General features: G+C 43.6%; 1 protein-coding gene across 5 annotated transcripts in view; it reads right to left on the bottom strand.

The window, feature by feature from the left end:
* Positions 1-24,418, bottom strand: part of PPM1B (protein phosphatase, Mg2+/Mn2+ dependent 1B) — a 92,746-nt gene that overhangs the window by 23,214 nt on the left and 45,114 nt on the right. For all 5 annotated transcript variants that reach the window (XM_070932363.1, XM_070932361.1, XM_070932359.1 and 2 more), the window contains exon 4: positions 22,647-22,764. In XM_070932363.1, the coding sequence (XP_070788464.1) occupies positions 22,647-22,764 (118 nt within the window). The remainder of the gene's footprint in view (positions 1-22,646; positions 22,765-24,418) is intronic.

The raw sequence follows: 24,418 nt of genomic DNA on the forward strand, positions 1-24,418 counted from the left end.
CTGCCTTCATCTATATTAAAGTGATCAAAATTGTGGCAAAGAACACATGCAGCCCTCTAAATAAGTCTGAACTTTCCCAAGGGTGGGGCTCATGCCACCTCCATTCTCCTCATCCACATCAGACCTCTCTAAACTGTGGCATGAATTCTGGGATGCCTCAAAAGATTTATGCCACCGCAATTAAGTAGAGGAAGCAGAACTTGATTATTGATAGAAGTGGCTGGGGCATATGTGGAAGAAGTGAGTTTCTTATATGTAACTTCACCAGAAGTGAGGGAATGTGTTCTCAGATCACAGTATTATTTCAAGTAGACAAAGAGTAACCCTTGTTGAAACGCAGCTACCAGGCACCATAAGCATTAATGGTGGATTTTATGAACCCCGTACAGTCGGGATTCAGGCCTAGTATAGGACCATGACAGTACTGACTGCACTATTGGAGGATGTCTAGCAAGAACAAGGAAGGTGTGGTACATCCCTTCTTCCTGTTCTTGACTTCTTGGCAGCTTTCAATTAGGATTATGGTATCTCTCTAGATCGGCTTTGGGGTTGAGGTGGATAACAGTACTGTGTTGATTCATCTCCTTCCTTCAGGGTTGGTTCCAATCAGCGATAATAAAGAAGGAGAGGTCTAGCATACAGCCCATTATGCGGGATGCTGTTCTGTGCTCTCTCATTTAACATCTACATGAAACGACTTAATGAGGTCATCCATCAGTTCAGGGCAAGTTATCGTCAGTATGCTGATGATATTCAGCTCTATAGCTGCACTCTGATTTGTCAAAGTGCCGCTATGGAGGTCGTATTTTGTGTGTGGAGGCTATGGAGGTCTGGATGGGGAACAAGAGGTTTCAGCTGATCCCTAATAAGGCCAAGAGGCTTTGGGATATCCCTGCTTCTGAGGAAGCTTCATCTCTTGTTCTAGATGGGGTTGCACTATATACCAAGTAGATTATGTGTGTAATTTGGGGAACTCCTGGACCCATGGCTCCTGCCAAAGAATTGGCAGCAATGTTGACTATGGGGGTTTTTGTTGTTCCTGGACTAGGACGACTTGCTCATTGTCTCTCATGCATTAATCACCTTCTGTTAGATTTACTATAATGTGTTCTACATGGCCTTGAAAAGTATTTAGATGTTTCAGCTGGTGCAAAATGCACCAGTGTGAGCAGTTATGGGTGCAAACCCACTTGGCACATTTAAGACTTCTGCTCCATGAGCTGCAATGGCTACTGACATGCTTCCAGGTGCAATTCAAGATGTTGGTGGTTACCTTTAAAGGTCTTCATGGCTTGGGCCAGACTACCTATAGCACCATCTCTCCCTAATGAGGTCTACTTATCCTTTGAGATCTGGCAGGAGAGACATGTTCCAGGTTCTGCCCATGAGACAGTGCTAGCTGGTGGAACCCAGAGAGCATTTCCTACAATGGTGTCTGCCCTCTGGAACATCATTCTCCTAGAGATTGGATTTGGAGGCCAGGAAGAATATGAAAGGGGAGCAGTGAGAAATAAGGTGCAGAACATTACTTTAAATATCTCTTCCAGATACTATTTGAAATGCCATCCATTCTTTTTTGTATGCTAGACATAACTATTAATTTTATTTATGTGCAAGTATTTATTGAATCACAGATCAGTTTACTTCTAGCAAGTAGGTACAGCAAATATGGCGAACGTCTCAAGTTAAATTGCTGAGTCTGCAAAATACACTGAACTTTGTCTAAAAGAGGGATACTGGTTACTTCTAATAAGAAACAAGTGGGGCTTTCATCTTGCTAATTTTGTATTTTTCATTTTCAAAAAAATGTTTTCCTAAAGATATAACTAATCATATGAATGCAATGAAATTAAAACTTCAAAGTAAAAAAGTGTAACAAAGAGATATGACACTGTTAAAGGAAATGCTGGGTCCTACCAATTTGCTTAATTTTCGAACTGTGAATTTCTCAAAGGAGGATGAACCACAATATATGGATGAGTTTACAGATATCATTTCTAATTTACAGATACAATTTCATATATAGTATTATTTTAAAGCTCTTGAATCTCAATTTTAGTTCTTTCCCTACATCATTTGCTATGGAAATTGACAATGTTGCAAAGGAAATAAAAGAAGTAGTTGCAGTTTCAATGTGGTATCACTCTGGAGATGAAACTGGAAATTCATATTTCTACAAAATCTCTTTTCGAGAATTCTTGCTGAAGAGTAATAATAGCTTTACTTTCATACCACCAGAAAATTACATTACAAATAAAAAATCTTAACTGCTATATCCTTAATTTTACATTTAGACAATATACCAAAGATTACGGATGTATATCTATATGTATTTGAAGTTTTAAGGTACAATGCTCACTTTCAACCAAGAAACACTTTGGATACTGCTAAATTATACTTCTGACCACTGAGCTTCTATCTGATACAAGGTTTCTAGTTAAATTACTTTTTCACTGCATTTGTACTGCTAATTTAATCAAGAATATCTTTACAAATTTAAAAACAGCACAAAATACTTATTTTAACAAGTTAATATCTACCAAAAAAGGGTTGAGCTATTATCCAATATTGTTTGTAATACTAACTGGTTTCCAATTCCAGCATTTCTCTATATACAGTATAAACATGTAATAATAGTTCTATTAATAGCATGGTTTATTAATAATTTTGTCTGGAGATAAATGTAATATTCTCTTCAAGAACATGTTTCAGAAACAAATATAACAGCAAATAAATTATACTCCTTAATTTAAGTTGTCTATATACAGTTCTAACACTGCCAGGAATCTCCCAATTAACTAAAAAAAATTTATAACTCTGTAATAACATTATTAATTCCTTTCAATAAGGAAAAAAAAAGGTTTTTGCCATACTACATGACATGAAGATAACGTGCATTATTTTCTTCTCAATGAGAGTTTGGAAAATAAGCTGCACAACCTAATAAAACAGAGTTTACAATAGACCATTAACTCTGACAATGCCAAGGACATGGCAAGGAAAACACTGAAACATTAGAAAATTTAAAGAAAACACTTAAACAGTAGAGAAAATCTTCAAACGTATCGTAATAATTTTAAAATGCAATGTAATAACTAGTTCAACAGAAAAAAAGCAGTTTGATTCCTTATAACACCTTCTATTCTTTCAACACTTGCCTTAGAATGTGAAAAGGGTTACTTAATGATATGTGAAGTATGTGATTATAAACTACCATACTATCAGCTCTGAAAAGTGCAGCATTAAAATATGCTTGATAACTCAGACTATAACTAAAACATATCCTGTCATTAATATTTTTCATCTTCTCTATGTCAAAACCTTCATAACAATGACACATCAAACTGCAGTTCACCAGCCAGTATGCAACAACTAGCTTGATATTTGAAAACCTCATCTTATATTCCCCACCCAGGCAACAAATATGAGATGAAAGATCTGATAATTTTTTTCAGTAAATTTCAATAATTTTATGCATTCCATCAGTAATTATTTTGTGTGCGAAAACAGAAATGTTATTTTTAAGACTACAGCTGTTCTATTTACTCTGTATTATGTTTATATTCTAAGCAATTGCTGTTTCACCAGTAGTTTGTTACTTTGTTATTTTAACATAGTTTTGTTTTCATTCTGAACACAATTGAAAAATTTATTTATTATTTATTTTACTTTTCACATTTTTGAACTCCCCATCTCCCTCAGAGTTCTAGCTCATATCAGCAGGCAAATATCCTCAGTTGAAGATAATATATTACTAGCACATCAATTTACCATTCTACCAGCCACCAGTATGCATAGCCATTCATTTTTTTAGAAGATAACCTATAACATTTTAAAATACAGCATGCAGAAAACATAATGACTACTGATACTATGGGGCAGAATCTTTTTTGCAAACTCCCTTCAGAGGTTCAAGTCAGGTAAACTTTTATGGAAAATCATACTGTCATAATGGCTGCAGGACAACATTATCAACAAAATCTAAAACATATTATGTTATTCTTAAATTAAAAATTAGTTTCAGAATGACAGGTTCCTCAGGTTTCTGTGTACATTCTGCTAATTCACACATTGTGTCAAGTATTCAGAATTACTTTCATTTTTTCAATCACAACCCTGCTAGTATTATATTTATTCAGCCAAAATTTTAGAAGGTTTGACTTCTAAAATACTTCAGCCAGCAATATTGTTACCTGTGCTGAAACGTATGATAGGAGAATTCATCTCCAAAAATGAATGCCAACTGTTAGTTTGTTTGTGCGTATACAATGTGCACTAGCTCCTGAATCATCCTATTACGGTACATTAAGGCAAAGGGCCAACTTTGTTATGCTCACTAAATGCTGGATTAGAAACCAGGACACTATGCATTCCCTTAAACACAGAAACTAGTTGGGTCATTTTGGGCCACTCATTATACATAATAAAGACAGGATAAAAGGAAAAGTAAAATCTAAGGCTATTCCTACTATCACAGCATTTGTTTAGCAGAAAGGTATGAGCAGTATGGGTTCTATCAGTTAGTAAAATATAAATCCAACATCCTTCATCACTGCATGGGAATTGTAATTCAGCAGCAATGAAAAACTATGCATTTCCAGGATACTGTGGAAAAATGGCTGGATTTTATATGGAAAATAAAAGCATTAAATTAAACTAAATATGAAAAGGTATCAGCAGATTGTAGCAAATGACAAATTTTGCTTGGGAAAAGAAGCTAAGCAGTGTCAAGTTTGATAGTTGGTTCTAAGAGATAGAGCATTGGTCTTACCTGAACGCTTCTTCTCGTCGTGCTGAGGGATAATACAATTCGTGGGTGTTCTTCTACTTCCTTGCTTTGAAGCTGAGTCAATCATTTCTTTAGTCCCACCTCCTTCTACTCTGCTTCCCCAGTTTTGATGAAGGCTGATTGATCGACTTTCGGAGTTCTTTGGTGCTGTTACTGATCACTTCCGGATCTAGGACTTGACAGTTGTCAGGGTGGGATTGTATTATCCTTCAGCACGACAAGAAGAAGCATTCAGGTAAGACCAACACTCTTTCTCCATCGTGCTGATAGGATAATACAATTCGTGGGACATACAAAAGCTGGCTGTCCTAAGGGTGGGGCAAAGTCTTGTCCTGGGTCCCCACCACCATATGTACTCCCTGATGTATTCTTCTGCCAAAGACTTCCTCCGCTGATGCGAAAGCTTCCAGCTTGTAGTGTCTGATGAACGGTAACGGAGAAGACCATGTTGCCCATCTACAGATGTCCTCAATGGAAGCCTGAGTATTTCACGCCGCCATTGTAGCTGCGCTACACTCATCCGGGCAGTGGCAACGACTGCAGTTCATAGGTCTTAGTAATGCATGCTCGAATCCACCGACCTATTGTCAATGATGAAATCTTGTTGCCCAATGAGCTTGGCCTAATTGAAATGAACATTGATTCTGTCTTCCTGATAGAAGCCGTTTTCTTTAGATAGATGCGTATCGCTTTTAATGTCCAAGGAGTGCCACTTCTTTTCTAACTCGTGTACCAGCTTAGGACAGAAATCCGGCAGTACTATCTCCTGTGCCCTGTGGAATGGGCTGCAGAGAACATTGGCTCTTTCCACTCCCAGTGTTGGGAATCTTGCGTAGAACCTTGGTAACTGTGTGTTTGTTTTGGATGCAAAAAGATCCAGGACTGGACTCCCAAATCTTTCCGCCAACTCCTTGAATAGCCCAGAATATAGGCACCACTCTGAGTGGTCGAGTCTTGTTCTGCTGAGCTAGTCTGCCTGTATATTTGCTGACCCTGAGATGTGTTCTGCTCTGAGCGAAAGGAGACGCTTCCTCGCCCAGAGGCCCAGGTGTTCTGCTTCTTGCATGAGCGCCTTGGAGTGTGTCCCCCCCTATAGGTTTATGTGGGCCTTTGTGGCCATGTTGTCCATCAAGATCAGTATGTGTCGACCTGTTGCGACCCTTTGGAACCTTTTTAGTGCCAGGTGGGTCGCCCTGAGTTCCAGCCAGCTGTTGCTGTTCTTGAGGTCCATTGAAGACCACTGAACCTGTGCTATCTGGGAGTGGCAATGGGCCCCCGAACCAAGTAGGCTGGCGTCTGTTGTGATGGTCAGGCGATTTGGCTCCTTGAAGCCACACCCCCTGGATATGGTCTGTGACCTCCACCACTGAAGTGATTGCCTCACTGTTGGTGGAACCCACATCCTGATCCTAGCATTGGTCCTGCCTGATCTCTGATGTGGTAGGAGGATCCATTACAATGCAGTGTCCTTGCGTGCAGGCACCATTTTGCCTAGGAGCTGCAGTAGCAGATCCAAAGATACTGTTCATGCTGTTAGGATCTGATCCGCCAGTGCCTTTATGCTGGCTTGGGATTCCTGTGATAAATACACCTCACATGAAGTGGTATCTATGACTGTTCCCAAATGTAGCAGTCGCTTGGTTGGAATCAATTGGCTCTTGTCGAAGTTGATGGAAAATCCATGCTTCTGCAGTGCTTGTATTGCTATTTCCAAGTCCTCTTTTGCCCTGGTCTTTATCAAGGACTGTATCAATATGTGGTCCAGGTAGCATTGGACACAAACCAGAATGGTTCTGAGATGTGCTGCCACTACTGTCAGCACTTTGGTGAACATTCTGGGCGCTGAGGATAGCCCGAATGGAAGGGCTCTGTATTGGTAATGCCAGCTGGCATAACAGAATCGTAGGAATTTCCTATGAGCTTGAAGAATGGGAATGTGCAGATATCCCTCTGTGAGATCTACTGATGTTAAGATGTCGCCCTCTCGAATGTTCCCAGTATTGACTGGAGGGACTGCATTTTGAATCTTCTGTATACTATACTGTATACTATATAACAATTTAAAAGTTTGAGGTTTAAAATTGCTCTCCATCCCCCAAAGCCTTTTGCACCATGAACAGGATTGAGTAGAATCCTTGTCCCTGTTCATCCCGTAGAATAGGTTCTATGGCCTGGATGTCCAGCAGATGTTGAACTGCTGTCTCCATGATGTTTCTTTTTGTCCTGTCCCTTGATATTGGGCACCTTCTGAAGGAGTTTGGGGATGTGGATAGGAATTCTAGTGCTATACCTCGCTTTACTGTGTTAACATAGGACCCAGGTGTCCTATGTTATTGTCACCCATCTGTCAGCAAATAGGCCCAGTCTTCCTCCAATGGATGGACTGCTCTTGTTGTCACTTGTTGCGTCGGAAAGGCCTACTGGTTGAGCCTACTGAATGAACTCTCCCGAAGCTAGATCAGAGTGGCTCTGCTGAAAAAGGAAGCGGTTGTGATAGCTTTGACTGCCCATGCTGCTGCTTGGACCTTATGAAGGATCTGCTCTGCCTTCTTGTCCTCTCCTTTCAAGCCCTCCTCTGCCTCATTGGCTAGGATGCTTGAGGATGTTGAGGCAGCTACTGGGCCATCAATTGTTGGAGGATGTAGAGATTCTGCAAATTCTGGCTCTATATTATAGATCTTCTTTTCGTTCCCACTTGGCGTTGGGAAAATCACTGGATGGACCATTTGCCCATGCACCACCTCTCTGAACAGATCGGGAGAAGGAACAGTCTTGCATTTCTCCGTTGGGCTTGCAAAAAGCCTATCCTCTGGATCTGTCACGGATGGTTTTACCCTAGATGTCATCGGGTCAGTGCCCATGCCAGTTGCTGCCTTGGCCTTGCTTAGCAAGAGCTTGGACAGACTTGTTCGAAACAGACCATTAAATGCTGTAGTATCTTCCAGAGTTTCCTCTTCATCAGAGAATTCTGTCTCCTTTTGTTCCTCCTCTCCTGAAATTGAAGTCTCACTAGGAGTGGATGAGATAAAGGAGTTAAATCTTTGTAATGCCAGGCCCCCTTTTGGCTTCTGTGCTGGTAAGGGATGATCCTGTTCCGATATTCTCTCCACGTTTATAGGGCTGGTCTGATCCTCCTGCTCAGACATGACCTGCGTTAAAGCCTCTGATATTAGAGCTTTCATCTTATTCATAAGTGCAGGAGATCAAGCTCCTGCAGTTGTGGGAGTGTATGTGGACTCCGGTGCCAGTCTCATCTTCTTTGGATGAGGTTGTCACTGATTTCCAAAGTCCTGAAACTTTCCTAGCAATTCAAGCAATGATTCATCCTTTCCCAAACAAAGGATTGTTTGGTTTGAATGCTCACCAGCTCCCTCTGCTGTTGCAGCTCTGGCACTAATGAATTGCTGCTCCATCTCTATTGGCTGAAATACTGAAATTCCGCTCCACCTCCTTTTCAGCTCTTGCAAAACTTTTCTCAATGGCGTTTTTTCCTCCTCAAAGCCTCTTTCTCCTCAGCTTTGGAGAACTTACTGGAAAATAAGACTTTCCTCTTATCTCAACTGTAGCTGCTTTTGCAGCCGCTCTGGGCCCTTCCGAGCTCATTTTTAGGGCTGGGCTTAGAGCAGGGGATCTCTGCTCCTTCCCACTTGCCCCTGTCTCAGAGAAATCCTCCATGTTTTCCCCCTTTTTTCCGTGGGAAGCAGGCAGATTCACTTGTGCTGGAGCTTTACTGCACTGACCCTTTTTTCTATGGCCACTAATGAGCATACTCAGCCAAAACTGAGCAAAGACTCAGCCCCTTTATTATTCAAATGATGTCCTGGGGCCTCGGCTTTTCAGTTTAAAGCCGTAGTAGACTGAGAACTGATGCTTTTAAGGGATTGCTGCCGGACAGCTCTCTCTCTCCCCCCCCTCTTCCCCCACCCCACGGCTGCAGAGACAGCCCGGTCTTTTTACTCATGGTTCAGCTACCATTAACTTTCCCGCTATTAGTTGGATTTTGGTCTAAAAGTCTTTCCTTCTGGAGCACCTCTCCTTGCTTCTTCTTGCATGAAAGCTGAGTCAAAAACTGGGGAGGCACAGTAGGAGGCGGGAATAAAGAAATGATTGACTCAGCTTCAAAGCAAGGACGTAAAGAAACACCCACGAATTGTATTATCCTATCAGCATGACGGAGAACTTTATTGAACTTTGTGAGAACTTTGTAGAACAAAGTTGGCAAAGGGCCAACTTTATTATGCTCACTACATGCTGGATTAGAAACCAGGACACTATGCATTCCCTTAAGCACAGAAACTAGTTGGGTCATTTTGGGCCACTCATTATACATAATAAAGACAGAATAAAAGGAAAAGTAAAATCTAAGGCTATTCCTACTATCACAGCGTTTGTTTAGCAGAAAGATATGAGCAGTATGGGTTCTATCAGTTAGTAAACTACAAACCCAACATCCTTCATCACTGCATGGGAATTGTAATTCAGCAATAATGAAAAAGTATGCATTTCCAGGATACTGTGGAAAAATGGCTGGATTTTATATGGAAAATAAAAGCATTGAATTAGACTAAATATGAAATGGATGTTGCTTACCTGAATATCCTTTCTGGGCGCGCTGCTGAAGAATCCAAGAGCGTGGGTAGTATCCCTCAGCTTGCCTGAAAACACTGAGTGTATGTCACTTTAAGAACTGTTGACTCCTCCCCCGGTGGCTGGCTGAGGCTCAGTTTCTTTCACGAAGAATAGCACAAGCGAAGAATAAAGTCCATCCGGGCTCAAGAAGCAGAAGCTGAAACAGGGAAGGTTGGATTCTTCAGCAGCGCGCCCAGAAAGGATGTTCAGGTAAGCAACATCCATTCTCTGGCGCGCTGCTTGGAAGAATCCAAGAGTGTGGGATGTTCCCAAGCAAGTATCAGACAGGAGGGAAGGCTGTCTGCTCCCGGGTGGCTGGAGCAGAGATGACAGATTGCAAAACTCGCCGTCCGAAGGACGCCTCAGCCGAGGGAAAGGAGTCAACTTTATAATGGCGTACAAATGGCGTAAGCGAAGTCCATGTGGCTGCTCGGCAGATGTCCAGGATTGAAGCCTGGGTGGCCCACGCAGCTGACGTCGAGGCGCTCCTAGTCAAATGCGGCAGGATGCGTCCAGGTGGAACCTTGTTGCGAAGTGTGTAAGCCGTAGAGATGCAAGCTTTGAGCCACCTCCCAATGGTGGACAAGGTAACCTTGTGCCCCATGGAGGTGGGTAAGAAAGAAATAAAGAGCGCTTCCGACTTCCGGAACAGTGAAGTCCTCTGGATGTAATGCCGGAGAGCCCGCCGGACATCGAGGGTATGCCATTGGGCTTCTTTGCGATGGCGAGGTTGCGGACAAAAATCCAGCAGGATTAGTTCCTGAGCGCGATGGTAGAGCGAATTAATTTTGGGCAAGAAGGCGGGGTCCAGGCGGAGCACGACCCTATCCGTGTGAAAGATGCAGAGATCGGAACGTACAGACAGGGCCGCGAGCTCAGATACCCTCCTTGCCGAAGTGATCGCAACGAGAAATACGATCTTCAGGGTCAGAAAGCGAAGAGAAATAGAAGACATGGGCTCAAAGGGTGGAGCCATTAGTGTCTGGAGCACCAGTGATAAATCCCACGATGGATATCTGTGAACCACTGGCGGACGCAGGTTGGTGGCCCCTCGGAGAAAGGTTCAGACTCTCCGATCCAAAGAGAGCGGATGGTCTGCTGACTTTGACAAAACCAAGTTCAAGGCAGCCACCTGCGTCTCAGGGTATTTGGCGCCAAGCCGCTGTCCAACCCGTCCTGAAGAAATTTGAGAATAACAGGAATGGAGGCTCCGGCCGGGTCGACGTTGTTCTTGCGACACCAGCGACGAAAGGCTTCCCAGGTAGCCTCGTAAATCCATATGGTAGAAGCCCGGCGAGAAGCTTGCATGGTGGTAATGACCCGCCCTGACAGGTTGTCCCTTCTCAGGAGGTCCCTCTCAAATGCCAGACGGCCAGTTGGAGCCACTCCGGGTCCGGGTGTAGGATAGCCCCCTGGCTGAGAGAGACTTTGTCCTGGGGTATTCTCCAGGGCCGGGATATCGACAGGTCCAGTAGATCTGCATACCACGGTTGACGTGGCCAGTGCGGGGCGACTAGGAGTATCTCCACGCCCTCCGACAGGATTTTGCGCATCACCCTTGGGATGAGAGGGAATGGAGGGAAAGCGTAGAGCAGGCCGGGGGGCCATGGGCATCGGAGGGCGTCCATTCCTTCGGACCCCAGGCTGGGGAATCTGGAGAAAAAACGAGGAAGCTGCGTGTTGCAGGGGCTCGCAAACAAGTCCAGTATAGGATGGCCGAATCTGGTTGACAGAAGCTGGAAGAGAGTTGGGTCCAAGCGCCACTCTGCATGATCAATCTGGGAGAGGCTTAACCAGTCCGCCTGGGTATTGTCCGTCCTGGAGATGTGTTGGGCCGAGATGAAGAGTATGGTCCCCTCCGCCCAGGAGAGGAGGGAGATCGCCTCGTCCAGTAGTGGTTTGGAGTGGGTGCCACCTTCTCGATTCAGATGCGCCTTGGCCGTGGTGTTGTCGGTCAAGACTAGCACGTGTTGACCTTGGATGTCGGGTTGGAAATGCCGGAGGGCTAAGTGAATGGCCCTCAGCTCTAGCCAATTGATATCGTGTTGTAGGTCCGTTTGTGACCAAAGGCCTTGGGTCATCTTGGCGGACAGATGGGCCCCTCACCCCAGTAGGCTCGCATCTGTTGTCACAGTTATTCTGTTGGGTTCCTGAAACAGGCACCCCTTCAAAATTGCGGGGGAAGTCCACCAACGCAGGGAACGAAGAATTGGACCAGGGAGCCTGACCCGGGACTTGGAGTTGCTGCCCAGAGACTTCTGATAAGGTAAAAGGAACCATTGGAGAGGGCGAGAATGGAGGTGAGCCCAAGGCATGAGGTTGATGCACGAGATTAATTTCCCGAGTAGCTGGGACAATTGTAGGATAGAAACTGTCCGGCAAGCCTGAATCTGGGCAATTGCCGTGGCAATGCTGAGATGACGATCCGGGGCCAGGAAAACATGACAAGAAGCCGAATCGATGATGGCTCCGAGGTGCTGAATACGATCGGTGGGCTGAAGGTGGCTCTTTTCCAGATTTAGGGAGAAACCGTGTCGTTGCAGGGTGTCTCGAACTGCTTCCAGGTCCCTGAGAGCCTTCTGGGGAGAGTCGGACAGGATGAGGATATCGTCCAGGTAACAGAGGACTCTGATGGGAATGAGCCATAGAGAAACTGCCACTACTGCAAGGACCTTCGTAAAGGTCCTGGGAGCAGATGAGAGACCGAACAGCATGGCCCTGTACTGGAAGTCCTGGTTGTCGTAAAAGAACCGGAGGAAACGCCGATGGGAGGATCTGACCGGGACATGGAGGTAGGCCTCCTTGAGGTCGATGGAAGTCATGTTGTCGTATTGTCTTGACGGCGGCCAAAATCGAATGAAGGGACTGCATTTTGAATTTGTGGTAGGCGATCAATTTGTTTAGCTCTTTTAAATCTAAAATCCCTCTCCAGCCCCCGGAGTTCTTTGGAACCAGGAAAAATATTGAATAGAAACCGGTCCCATGATGTTCGGTGGGAACGGGCTCTATAGCGCGAATGTCCAGAAGATGCTGAATTTCCGTGGACATTAGGCATCTCTTCTCGGGGTTCCTGGAGACAGGGCAGCGGATGAATCGATGTGGTGGGCAAGAGGAGAATTCCAGGGTGAGGCCTAGACGGATAGTTTGGAGGACCCATTCGTCTGTCGTCGTGAGGGACCATTGGTGGAAAAAATGGTTGAGGCGGCCACCGATAGGATAGGTCTCGGAACAGTCATTTCCCTCTCCTGAAGGGTCGAGAGGCACCTCCACGAAAGGGACGTTTGGAAGGTTGCTGTCATCTGGTGCGGTCCCGAAAAGACTGCCTGTCGGACGCGCGGTCGTAAGAGAAAGAAGAAGGACGGTAGGTGGAAGCGCTACTGGCACCAGGTTCAGGCCGAAAGGAAGGGCGTTGACTGTACGGTAAGTAGAGGCGATCTGCTCTGCGATAAGAGGAAGGCATGATTTTCCTTTTGTCCTTATCCTCTATGAGAATAGGATCCAGCGCTTCCCCGAATAGTCGAGATCCCTTATATGGAGCAGAGGCAAGTTTCCATTTGGATTTTACATCCGCACGCCAATGTCGGAGCCACAGGAGGCGGCGGGAGGTAACGGCCGATGCCAGTGATCGCGATGCGAACTTGGCTGCTGCGAGAGCCGCATCGGCAGAGTATTCTGTGGCCGCCACCAATTTGTTAACGTCCTGGTGGAGGCGCCGATCATCAGGGGGGAGCCGCTCCTGAAGCTGGCGGAGCCAGATCAGGGAAGCCCGGTTGAAGAAAGACGCTGACGTGGCAGCGCGAATAGCCCAAGCTGCTGTCTGATGGGCCTTGCGGAACACTAGTTCGGCCCTTTTGTCCTCGGAGCGCAATCCATCCGCGATGTCGTTGGATAACACCATGGAGGACGTCAAAGCAGCAATGGGGGCGTCGACTGATGGAAGTGCAAGTAAATCCTGAAAGCTGGGCGCTGAGCAGAACAGCTTCTTGTCAATGCCATTAGGTGCTGCGAGCGCTCCTGGCTGGGCCCAGGGACGCTGGACGGTTTCAGAAAAAAGTTGCGGACAGGGGATAAACTCCTGGTCGGGTTGCGGAACAGCAAAAAGGGCTTCATGGGGATTAGCGGGCCCCTCAGTCTCTGGTAAGGTCTTAGAAGAGGCCAATTGTGTGGTAGCAATGGCCTTGCGAAGCAAAGCCTTGAAGAGAGATGGCCGGAAAAGTCCCGTAAATGTGGGCTTCTCAGGTAGCTCGTCCTCGTCATCCGAGAGCTCCATATCCCCTGCCTCCTCATAGTCAAACTGAGAGTCATCACTGTGGCCTGACTCATGTAATGAATAGTCACCAGGGTCGACTTCGGAGCGAAGAACGGCTGGTCTAGATGGTTTAGGCATGAATGCTTGAGAAGTCCCCTGAAGATGAGAGGCCTGAGGAGGTATGTTTTGAGGAACCCCCCCCCCCCGCCATCATTCTGGACAACGTGGCTGTAATCATCGCCTGAATATCGTAATAGGAAGGCTGGGGACCTTCTTGGGGACGGAGGCCTGCCGCGGTGGGTGTGAATGTAGCCTCAGGCGCACGAGGAGGATGAGGGGGCTGATAAACAGCCGCTGAAGTTGAAGGAACAGCAGGGAGGTCGGCCTGCTGGCAGTAAATGAACCCCTGAGTCGCAGGATCGACTCCTGTCGCCATCACCTGTGAAGTGATCGGAGGAGGCAAAGGGTCGATGTGAGATGGAGATGCAAGCTCCTCCGTAGGGGGAGTGACTTGCGGCGCGGGAGCAGGAGCCTTGCGTTGCGCCTGTTCAAATTGACGCTCTAGAGCATCATGGCGACGCTTAGCGGCCTTATCCTCAGCCGAGGAAGATTTGTGGCCCTTAGAGGAGGCGGACTTAGAAGAGCGAGATGATTTTTTTGACGTCTTCTTTGGTGCCTTCCCCGAAGAACGGTCAGAACCTTTGATCCTAGGTGGAGATTGGCCTTGTTCCAGGTCGGAAGAAAGATCTGGATCACCCATGGTAAGTTGGAGTTTTGTTTTTTTTTTTATGGGGGGGGAAGGGAATCCTAGAGTCCAGGTTAGAACAAAAGACAACTCCCAAGAACAAAACTCCTCCAAAAGCTTGAACAGATTAGGCACGAAGGAAGGCTTGGGTGGCAAGGAAAAAACAGTCAAAAGTCCCAAGTCAGCAATATAGAAGAAGGACTACTCGAGAGTAGTCTAAGGCAAAGGAGTCTCACAACACTGGAGCAAAGGCCACAAGAAACAGCAGGCTCCTAATAATGCAGAGGTCTGATGAAGAGCGCTGCTGAGGCTCGGCTCTGAGGCAACAAAATGGCGCCAATCACAAGATGGTGGCCACGCGGGAAAAAACGTCCTGCAAGGCGTCACTCCCGAGACTTCGGTAATGGAGGCCTCTTTGTAGCTGGCAGCGTCTGCAGGATCGCCGGATCGCCTTCGCTCTTGAAGAGAAAGACATGTTGCGTGTGAGCGCTGACGAGCGCTCCAAACGCCTCCCAAAGTGATGCCGAGTGTGCCACGGAGCAACCGGGTAGGTACTCGGATGCCACCCAACGATCAGGCGAAGGCAGAGGGCGGTGGCGGGAGAGGTATCGGGCCGTGAAAAATAATCGCGTCTCCCAACCGCCCGATTAATGAGGCACGCAGAGATGCCGATGGGAGGCAGAGCTCGGCGGCGAGGGCTATACAGGGCAAAGAGCCAGGCTCACAGAGATGCCGAGGTGGTAGGCAGAGCCCTACGGCAGGGAGAAGCCCAGGAGGGGCGTCGGAAGGCTGAAGCCTTCAGAGCGATGCTGCCTCTCGATCGGACGAGGTAGAACGAAGGAAAAAACTCACAGTTTTGAAGGTGGAAGGAGGTAGGAAAAATAAATGGAAAATAGGTTGAATTGGATAACAAGGAAGGAGGAAATTCCAAAAGACACTCGTTCAGGCACTGAGTGAAAGGAACTGAGCCTCAGCCAGCCACCGGGGGAGGAGTCAACAGTTCTTAAAGTGACATACACTCAGTGTTTTCAGGCAAGCTGAGGGATACTACCCACGGTCTTGGATTCTTCCAAGCAGCGCGCCAGAGAAAGGTATCAGCAGATTGTAGCAAATGACAAATTTTGCTTGGGAAAGGAAGCTAAGCAGTGTCAAGTTTGATAGTTGGTTCTAAGAGATCAACAGAAAATACCAAGGCTGTAAGCCAGACTGGAAAGTCAGAAAGATTTATTTATTAGATTTATATTGCTGTCCATCTTATTTTATTCATTCATTCATTCATTCATTCATTCATTCATTCATTCAAATTTATATGCCGCCCTTCTCCGGAGACTCAGGGCTTACAATGCGTTAAGCAATAGCCTTCATACTTTTGTATATACCTGCTTAGTAGGACTTTCACCCCCCCCAAGCGATAAACCAGAGTGGGGCTTAAAAATAATAATAAAAAGCATAATACTGTAATAAAACACCTAGTGCCCCAACAAAACAATACAACCTTCACATCCAAAAACAACTTTCCAGATATACACTTCTCCAACACTTGGCAGAAAAGTCAGGTCTTCAGGTCCTTTCAGAAGGCAAGGAGGTTGGGTCTGCTTGATGTCAGGGCAAAGGGTGTTCCAAAGGCAAAGGTTTCAATTGGGAAGGCAGGCTGTACTGTTAGGGCCTGCTAGATGGCAACATTTAAGGGATGAGACCTGGCATATAGCCACCCCATTGAGATCTGATAGAGCGCGCAGATACCCTCAGGAAAGGCAGCCCCATGAATAACATGGACTCATATCATTCAGTGTTTTAAAGCAGTGGTGAAATGCAAATTTTTTACTACCGGTTCTGTGGGTGTGGCTTGGTGGGTGGGTCATGTGACTGGGTTGGCGTGGCCAACTTTTTTAAAAAATACTTTTTAAAGCACTTTTTACTACCTATTTGCCCAAACCAAGTAGTAAAAAAATGCTTTGAAAAGGTAAAAAAACCCTGGTTCCAACCATTTTTTTACTACCTACTCGCCTGAACGGGCAGCAAAAAAATGCTTTAAAAAAGTAAAAAAAAAAAAAAAAAGGTTCCAATGATTGCGTGGCACAGATGTGATGGTCGAAAACTTTTTTTTACTTTTTTTTTTTTTTTATTGCAAAAGTTTTACAATTACATTTTCACCCCTTTTTTCACCCCCCCACCTCCCTCCCCAAACTTCCCATCCACCCTAACCCTCCCTAACCCTCCCCCCCCAGACTTCCCTATTACATACTCATAACTAATAACACTAATATATAAACCTGAACCCATCCCTCCCCCTATATAATTTTTCCTCTTTGTCTCTTTACATAAAAATATTTCTAATACATTATTTTCAAATAAAAGCTATTTGATACTTTCTGGTTTGGTATTTGTTCTGAACATATTCTATCCACCTTTTCCATTCCCATTCGTAAGTCTCTTGTGAACAATCTTTTAGATACGCTGAAATCTTCGCCATCTCTGCAAAGCTGGCCATCTTCAAAGTCCATTCCTCGATAGTAGGCAAAGCTTCATTCTTCCAATATTTACCTATCAACAATCTAGCTGCTGTTATCATATACAATATTAGTTTTATTTCACCCCGTGTGAAACCCTTAACTATACCCAATAAAAACAATTGTGGAGAAAATTGAATTTTTTTCTTCAAAACATTCTGCATGACCCACCAAATTTTTATCCAAAAAACCTTAACTTTCCTACAGGTCCACCAAACATGATAATATGTAGCATCTACACAATCACATCTCCAACATTTTGGCTGAACATTAGGGTACATACATGACAACTTTTTAGGATCTAAATGCCATCTATAAAACATTTTATAAAAATTTTCTCTCAGGTTTTGCGACTGTGTAAATTTAACATTCTGAACCCAAATTTTTTCCCAAGTTTCCAGCATCACTGGTTCTTCAAAATTCTGTGCCCACTTAATCATACAATCTTTAACTAATTCCGTTTCTGAATCTCTTTCTAACAAAACATTATACAGCCTTTTAATATGCATTGGACCTTTCTCTCTTATATGTCTAACCAATTCTTCCTCATGCAACATAATACCAGTTTTTTGGTCCTCTTTCCATCTCATTTGTAATTGATTATATTGTAACCAGGTTAAATTAATCCCTTCGTCCAACAGTGTCTGCAATGTCTTCAGCTGCCATCTGCCCGCATCTGTAAAAAGAACCTCTTTGTATAAAAACCCCCCGAGTGACATTATATTTGTATTCCACAAGGTATGACCAAGATCCAGCCATAGCGGTATTTTATAATCCCATTTGAGTCGGTGCTTCTTCCAAACTCTCATCAAAGAATCTCTGAGTATATGACTTTTAAATACTTTATCAACTTTATCATCATAAAATAAATAAGCATGCCATCCAAATTCAAGATCAAAACTTTCTGCATTCAATATTCCAGCCTTTTTATTTCCAAACCAGTCACTTGTTAAAGTTAAAGCTGCTGCATCATAATATAACTGTAGGTTTGGGAGTTTAAGGCCTCCTCTTTCTGGAACATCTTGCATAATTTTCAATTTCACTCTCGGCTTTTTCTCGTTCCAGACAAACTTATTCACACCAGACTGCCAGACTTTCAGTTGTTTATCACTTTTAAGCACCGGAATCATTTGAAACAAAAACAGAAATCTTGGCAAAATATTCATCTTAACTGCTGCTATTCTTCCAAGTAAAGACAGTTGCAGCTTTTTCCAGGTCTCCATGTCTTTCTGAACCTCTCGCCACAACACCTCGTAATTATTTTGAAACAATTTCATATTTGATTCTGCAACCTGAATTCCAAGATATTTTACCTTAGGTACAATTTCAAAACCTGCCCTCCTTTCAAGCTCATGTTTACGATCTTGTGTCATATTCTTAACTATCATTTTAGTCTTTTTTGAGTTCAGTTTAAAACCTGAAACTCTACCATAGTCTTGTATAATGTCGTTCATCAGGATTATTGATTCCATTGGTTGTGATAGGGTAACAACCAGATCATCTGCAAATGCCTTTATTCTATAATCCTCTTGCCTTATCACTATACCTTTCAAGATTTTTGAGTCCCGTATTATATTTAGCAAGACTTCCAATGTTAATATAAATAAAAGTGGGGACAACGGACATCCCTGTCTTGTTCCTTTTTCAATTTTAAACTCTGTCGTCAAACTTCCATTAATAATAATCTGTGCTTTTTGCTCTTGATAAATTGCTGAAATCGCCTGTATAAATTGGTCCCCAAAGCCCATCTTTTTTAAAGTCTTTAGTAGAAAGTTCCAATCCACTCTATCAAAGGCTTTCTCCGCATCCAAGAAAACCAGCACTGCAGAAATCTGTTTATTCTTATCAAGATATTCCAATAAGTCTATTACTTGCCTTACATTATCCTTCATATATCTGCCCTCAATAAATCCCGCTTGGTCCTCATGAATCACTTTTTGAATTACTGGCATCAACCTGTTGGCTAATACCTTCGCATAAATTTTATAATCTGTATTCAAAAGAGATATTGGTCTGTAGTTCTCTGGTTTTTTAGGACCAACTTGTTCCTTTGGTATCAAAGATATATAAGCAGTTGTCCAAGATGGGGGTATTTTACCCCCTTGTTGAATATTACAAAATAAATCTCTAAGTTGTAGCAAAAAGAAATGTTTTCCTTTAGGTAAGACAACTTTGTAGCAACTTTTCAACTTTGTAGCAAAGCAGAGAGGCTTCACAAATTCACTTTCACTAGCTCGTTAACTCAAGCGCTGGACGCCATATTTTTTCCAAATCACTTTCACTCGCTCACTTTCTCTTGATTTAAAAAGTCAATAAAGCACTAATACTTGCAATTTTCAGGTTTCTGGATTCAAGTTGGTATTTCCGCTATTTGTTAGAATTAGTTCCTCTCACTTTAAGAGTTTGCTGCTGTCGGCTTGTTCTGCTGAAGGCAGAATCGTCCCACGCCGCCCGGAGTCTCCGCAGGTTGGAAGGGAGCCGCTCCTGTTTTCACCCCCAGAAACAATTCCCTGGGGGGGTTACAGGGGCTCAACCTGTGCCCTGCTGTCTCTGCTCCTGCAATCTTCAAGATTTCGGAGTTTTCGAGCCGCTCCTCGTTCGCGGGGCGGCTCTACAGGCGGCGGGGCTGGCGGTCTTAGAAAATCACCGCCGTCGCCGAAGCTCGCAAACCGGAAGTCACTTTTTTTTTTTTTTTTATTTTTAAAAAATAAATATTTTTTACTTTTTAAATCATTTTTATACTACCAGTTCGGGCAAACCAATAGTTTTTATCACTACCGGTTTGTACAAACCAAAGAAACCAGTAGCATTTCACCCATTTTAAAGGTAATCAACACCATGAATGGCACCCAGAAAAGAACTGGAAACCAGTGCAGCTTAAGCAGCAATGGTCCAGTTCGGACCGGATCACTCGATCCGGTAGTGATGGAGACGGGTGGTTCGGAGAACCGGTAGCAAAAATCCCTGCCCCCCCCATGCCCAGCTGAGCCGCGAGATCATCAGAGGCTATTTTTTTTTTACTTTTTTATTTTTAAAAGCATTTTTTCTACAACCTCTTCGGCCAAAAAAATGCTTTTAAAAGTTAAAAAAAAAAAAAAGCCTCTGATGATCGCGCAGCTCAGCTGGGATTGTCGGCTGAAGAGGTTGTAGAAAAAAAATGCCTTTAAAAGCCTCTGGCGATCCCAGCTGAATTGCCTGATAGAGGCTTCTAAAAGCATTTTTTTCTGCAACCTCTTCGGCTGAAGAGGTTGTAGAAAAATTGCTTTTAAAAGTTAAAAAAAAAAATTGGCCATGCCCACCCAGTCACATTACCCTCACCCACCCACCAAGCCACCCCCACAGAACCGGTAATAACAAATTTTAGATTTCACCCCTGCATAGGATATCCAGAACTTCATGTATCGCTGCATTCTGGATCAGCTGTAATTTCTGGATGGGTCTTCAAAGGCAGCCTAATTTAGAGCACATTACAGTAATTCAACCTGGAAGTGACTAGGGGATGAGCAAGGTGTCCTAATCCAGGAATGGGGCAAAGTGAAACTGAGAGAAACATAGCTGCCAGCTGCTCCTCCACTAAAAGCAGCAATTCCAGCAACAATCCCAAACTGTGCACCAGCTCTGCCTGTGGGAGTGTAACAATAGGTGATGATTCCTGAAAGATGATTCCTGAACATAAAGGGGGAACCAAAAACCCATAGCCATTCTGTCATGCTATGCCTGAGTCAAAGCCAGCTCCTCCCCACCCAAATATTTATAGCCTTCAGGCACAGAGACAACTCTGGGACAATGCTACTTAGGCAGCCAGGAATAGCAAGAGATGTGCAACTGGATTATCAGCAGTATACTGGTGATACCCCATGGTGCCTGATAACCTCCTCTAGCAGTATCATGTTAATTTTGAAAAGGAGGTAGAAAAGAGTTAAGCTTGGAGGCACTCCACGATATTGGGGGGGGGGGCGCCTTGGGCTTGGCACCTCCCACCACCACCAATACTGACTTGAATCTGTCACAGAAGAACTAGTATAACCAATTCTATCTCTGTGCCATAACCTGGCCTGAACCTTGCCTAAAAAGGTTCTGCTACTTCAGTTAATTTGGTGAGCTGAGCACCCATTACCGTCTTCCCTAACAGGATAGGTTGGAAATTGGGCAAAAGCTGTCTTAACAGAGTTGAATCCAAGACCTCTTAAGAAGTGCATGCATCAATGCCTCCTTCAAGGAATGAGGTAATAGTCACATGAACCCACTGAATACTATTTCCCAGGGGCCCTTAACCAATCAGGATAATTCTATCCATTTCCTTAGGAGTAATAAGCTCAGGTTCTTCTACATAGTAGATCGCAGATGTGCAACCATCACTTCCATAGGACTTCCCAGCCAGTAGCCAATGCTATGCAAAGTTAAGTAACTTTATTTGACAGATGCCAAGAACACTCTTCACAGCAGTCAAACATGGGCTCTCCCAAACCCTCCTTACCCAGAAGAGATCTGGTCATCCTAAACAGAATCATCAGTTGATTATCTGCAGACATAAGAGCTCTTATTGCTCTTATTGCCACAAGATAAGTCCTAATAAAGGCTCTCACCTGTAGCCTTGCTCTTTTGCCAGCAAATTTATAAGTTTCCCTTCTGTTGTTTGATCTCCCACAACTCTTTGGTAAGCCAAGGAACATTCTGGGATCCACAAGCAAAAAGAGTCCAGACAGGGACAATCCAATTCCAAGGCCCTCATTATATGCTCATTCCAAGCTTGGACCACAATTGACCAAATTGTGATCCAGAGCTTCTGGAAAATCTCCAAGCTCGTTTTGAACTTAACAGACCCATCAATTGCCTAGGATGGGCTGACTAAATAGTGCCTACCTGTCCTCAGTGGGGGTGGACACAGAGAATTCCAGAACCAAAAGGCCAAACACCTTTGGTATTGGGAAGTAAATTGCAAAGTTGTGTCCGTCCAGTTATTAGGATCACAAAGCATCTTTACTAACCTGAAAATTGTCCCCAAACAACTGACATTTCCAATGTTGACTTCAGGTTTAGTAGACACATAGTATTTCTATAATTTATCACATTCTGCAGCTGACATTGTTTGTTATTAGGTTTTAACAAAACTTTCTAGTATTTGTCAGCTAACTATTCACATTTCCTCTTCTTTAGAAAGATGTTTTCTCTGCTATTATATAAATAAGAAACTATTCCCATCAGCAATAAACTAACAAGTCTAACTTAAATAAGTTTAAATTTTGCAAAATAAGAAACTTTGTTCTGCTGAACAATCAGCAAGCTCTTAGACAAACTGCTGCATCAGCATCTACTCTAGGTTACTCTGACTGAGGTGATCCAGGTGCACCTTCACTACATTGTTTTCTGTTCCCTTCCTATGCTCTAATCCGGTGACAGCTAACCTTTTTGGCACTGAGTGCTGAAACTGGAACATGTGCACATGCACACACGAGCCAGAACCCGGAAGAGAGCAGCTGGCTGGTGCGCATGTGAATGGTGGCCAGCTGCTCTTCCGAGTTCCGGCGAACGCACTTCAGAAGACAGCAGTTGTCTGGCGTGCATGCATGTGACAGAACCGAAAGAGCAGTTGTGTGCCACCTCTGGCACACATGCCATAGGTTTGCCATCATGGTTCTAATCCATTTATGTTTCAAGTTGCCCCAACCATTCTAAGAAAAAAATCTAACGGGGGGAAAACTAGTAGAAAAGTCAACTTCTTACCTTCCACCCGTGATTCCAAATGCTTATCCAAATCTGCATCTCTTTTCATTGCCTCATCTGAGACCTTAGGAGCATTTGAAAAGCAAACTAGAACAATACTCATGTTATCACGACTTCCCTATATTTGGGGAGGAAAAGAACATGACATAATTGAGATGAATGCTTAGCCTTTTCACAGTATTAAATTACATATTTACTCAATTAAAATATTTCAAAAACTATGTGCAATTGATTGCCAAACTTAATTAGGTAAACTACTATTAAATTGTGCTATTGACTAAACAGTTTCTAACAAAAAAAAATAAAGACAAACTATTTCCATTTCTTCTTTGCATGCCTTCAAAATCTTCCCTGGAGGAAAGGTACTTGAGAGAGTTAGGGCTGCAGAGCTGAACCAAAGTCCAACCGACTAGGTAGACTATTCACCCAACTTTAAGACTGAATCCTTGCCAACTCCAGAATGAGGTTTAGTAGTGAGAACTGGATAGGAAATTGCAAATACAGAACATCAATACAGGACTGCAGGGATCCAACTTGGCAGCAGTCTTATGGAAAGATCTTGGACAATTAGCCAACCGCCACCTGAATATCAGCACGCAATAAGATGAAACAGGTAAAAAGGGTGGTATAATCTGGGACTGCATTCACAAAAATATTGTGTGTAGATGTCAGATGCTAAAAGAGTTTTCATCTCCTCTGCACTGGACTGATTTTACTTGGGACTGTGCCCAGTTTGTTAACTTATTCTTCTTTATAATTTCAATAATTAAGGTCACATTCTCATCAGTAATTCTGGACAGCATATAGTAGTTTAAGAACAGTTGATTAAAAAAAAAACACTGGGATGGCAAACATATTCTCAATTACTAAATTACATCATGAATAGCAGATGTAGACATTATCCTAGCTCAGTGTCTGTGGAGAGAATAGGAAAAGGGCCATGTGGAATTCAGAGGGGAATGTTGTTCCAAATAATAGGTGTAGTAAAAGAGAAGAAATAACATACTTTAAAAGAGACATGAAGAAGCTGGAGTGGTTTCACAGGATATTTACTAGAATAAGGGATCTGGAAACCAAGCCCTATGAAGAATTATTAAGAGAGCAGGTAGGTTTAACTTGCAAAGGAGAAAAAATGTGGAAGGGATCTACAAAATAGCGGTCATGTGCCAAAGGAAGGAAATTTGCTCTAATATCTTGACCAAGGCAAGGACTAGGAATATGCAAAGTTCACTGAATTAGGAATAGAACATTCACCCCTAGAATAGCATCGTCTGACAGGAAGTTTCACACATTCTGATAGGGGATTGGAATGTATTTATTATTTATAAAATTAATTGGCTGCCCGTTTTACCACAGGGTAACTCTGGGCAGTTTACAATAATAAAAATCTATCTATGTGGTTGTTCTAGACTCCTCCAGTATCAGTGAGCTTTGCACATCCTTAACGAGAATCAACAAGTTGAAATTAAAAGAAAAGGGTTCTGGCTGAATATAGTACTTTTCCAGTTATAAATGTTAAGCAAAGAAACAGTGTGACTACAATACAGGTAATCCCTGATTTACAACTTGTTTAATAATAATACAAAGTTATGATGGCTTTGGAAAAAGTGGCTCATCTTGAAAGTTATGACAATTCTACCACCCATGAAGTTGCATGATCATAAATCAGGTGCTTGTTAATGGGCTCGCATTTACAACAGTTGCAGTGACTTATGGTCACATGATAGCAGTTTGTGGCCCTCCCAGCTGGTTTCCAACAAGCAAAATTAATT

The sequence above is a fragment of the Pituophis catenifer genome, unplaced genomic scaffold (assembly GCF_029215685.1).
Source record: "Pituophis catenifer annectens isolate HBS135680 unplaced genomic scaffold, rPitCat1.0.hap2 SCAF_1, whole genome shotgun sequence".
Lineage (NCBI taxonomy): Eukaryota > Metazoa > Chordata > Lepidosauria > Squamata > Colubridae > Pituophis > Pituophis catenifer.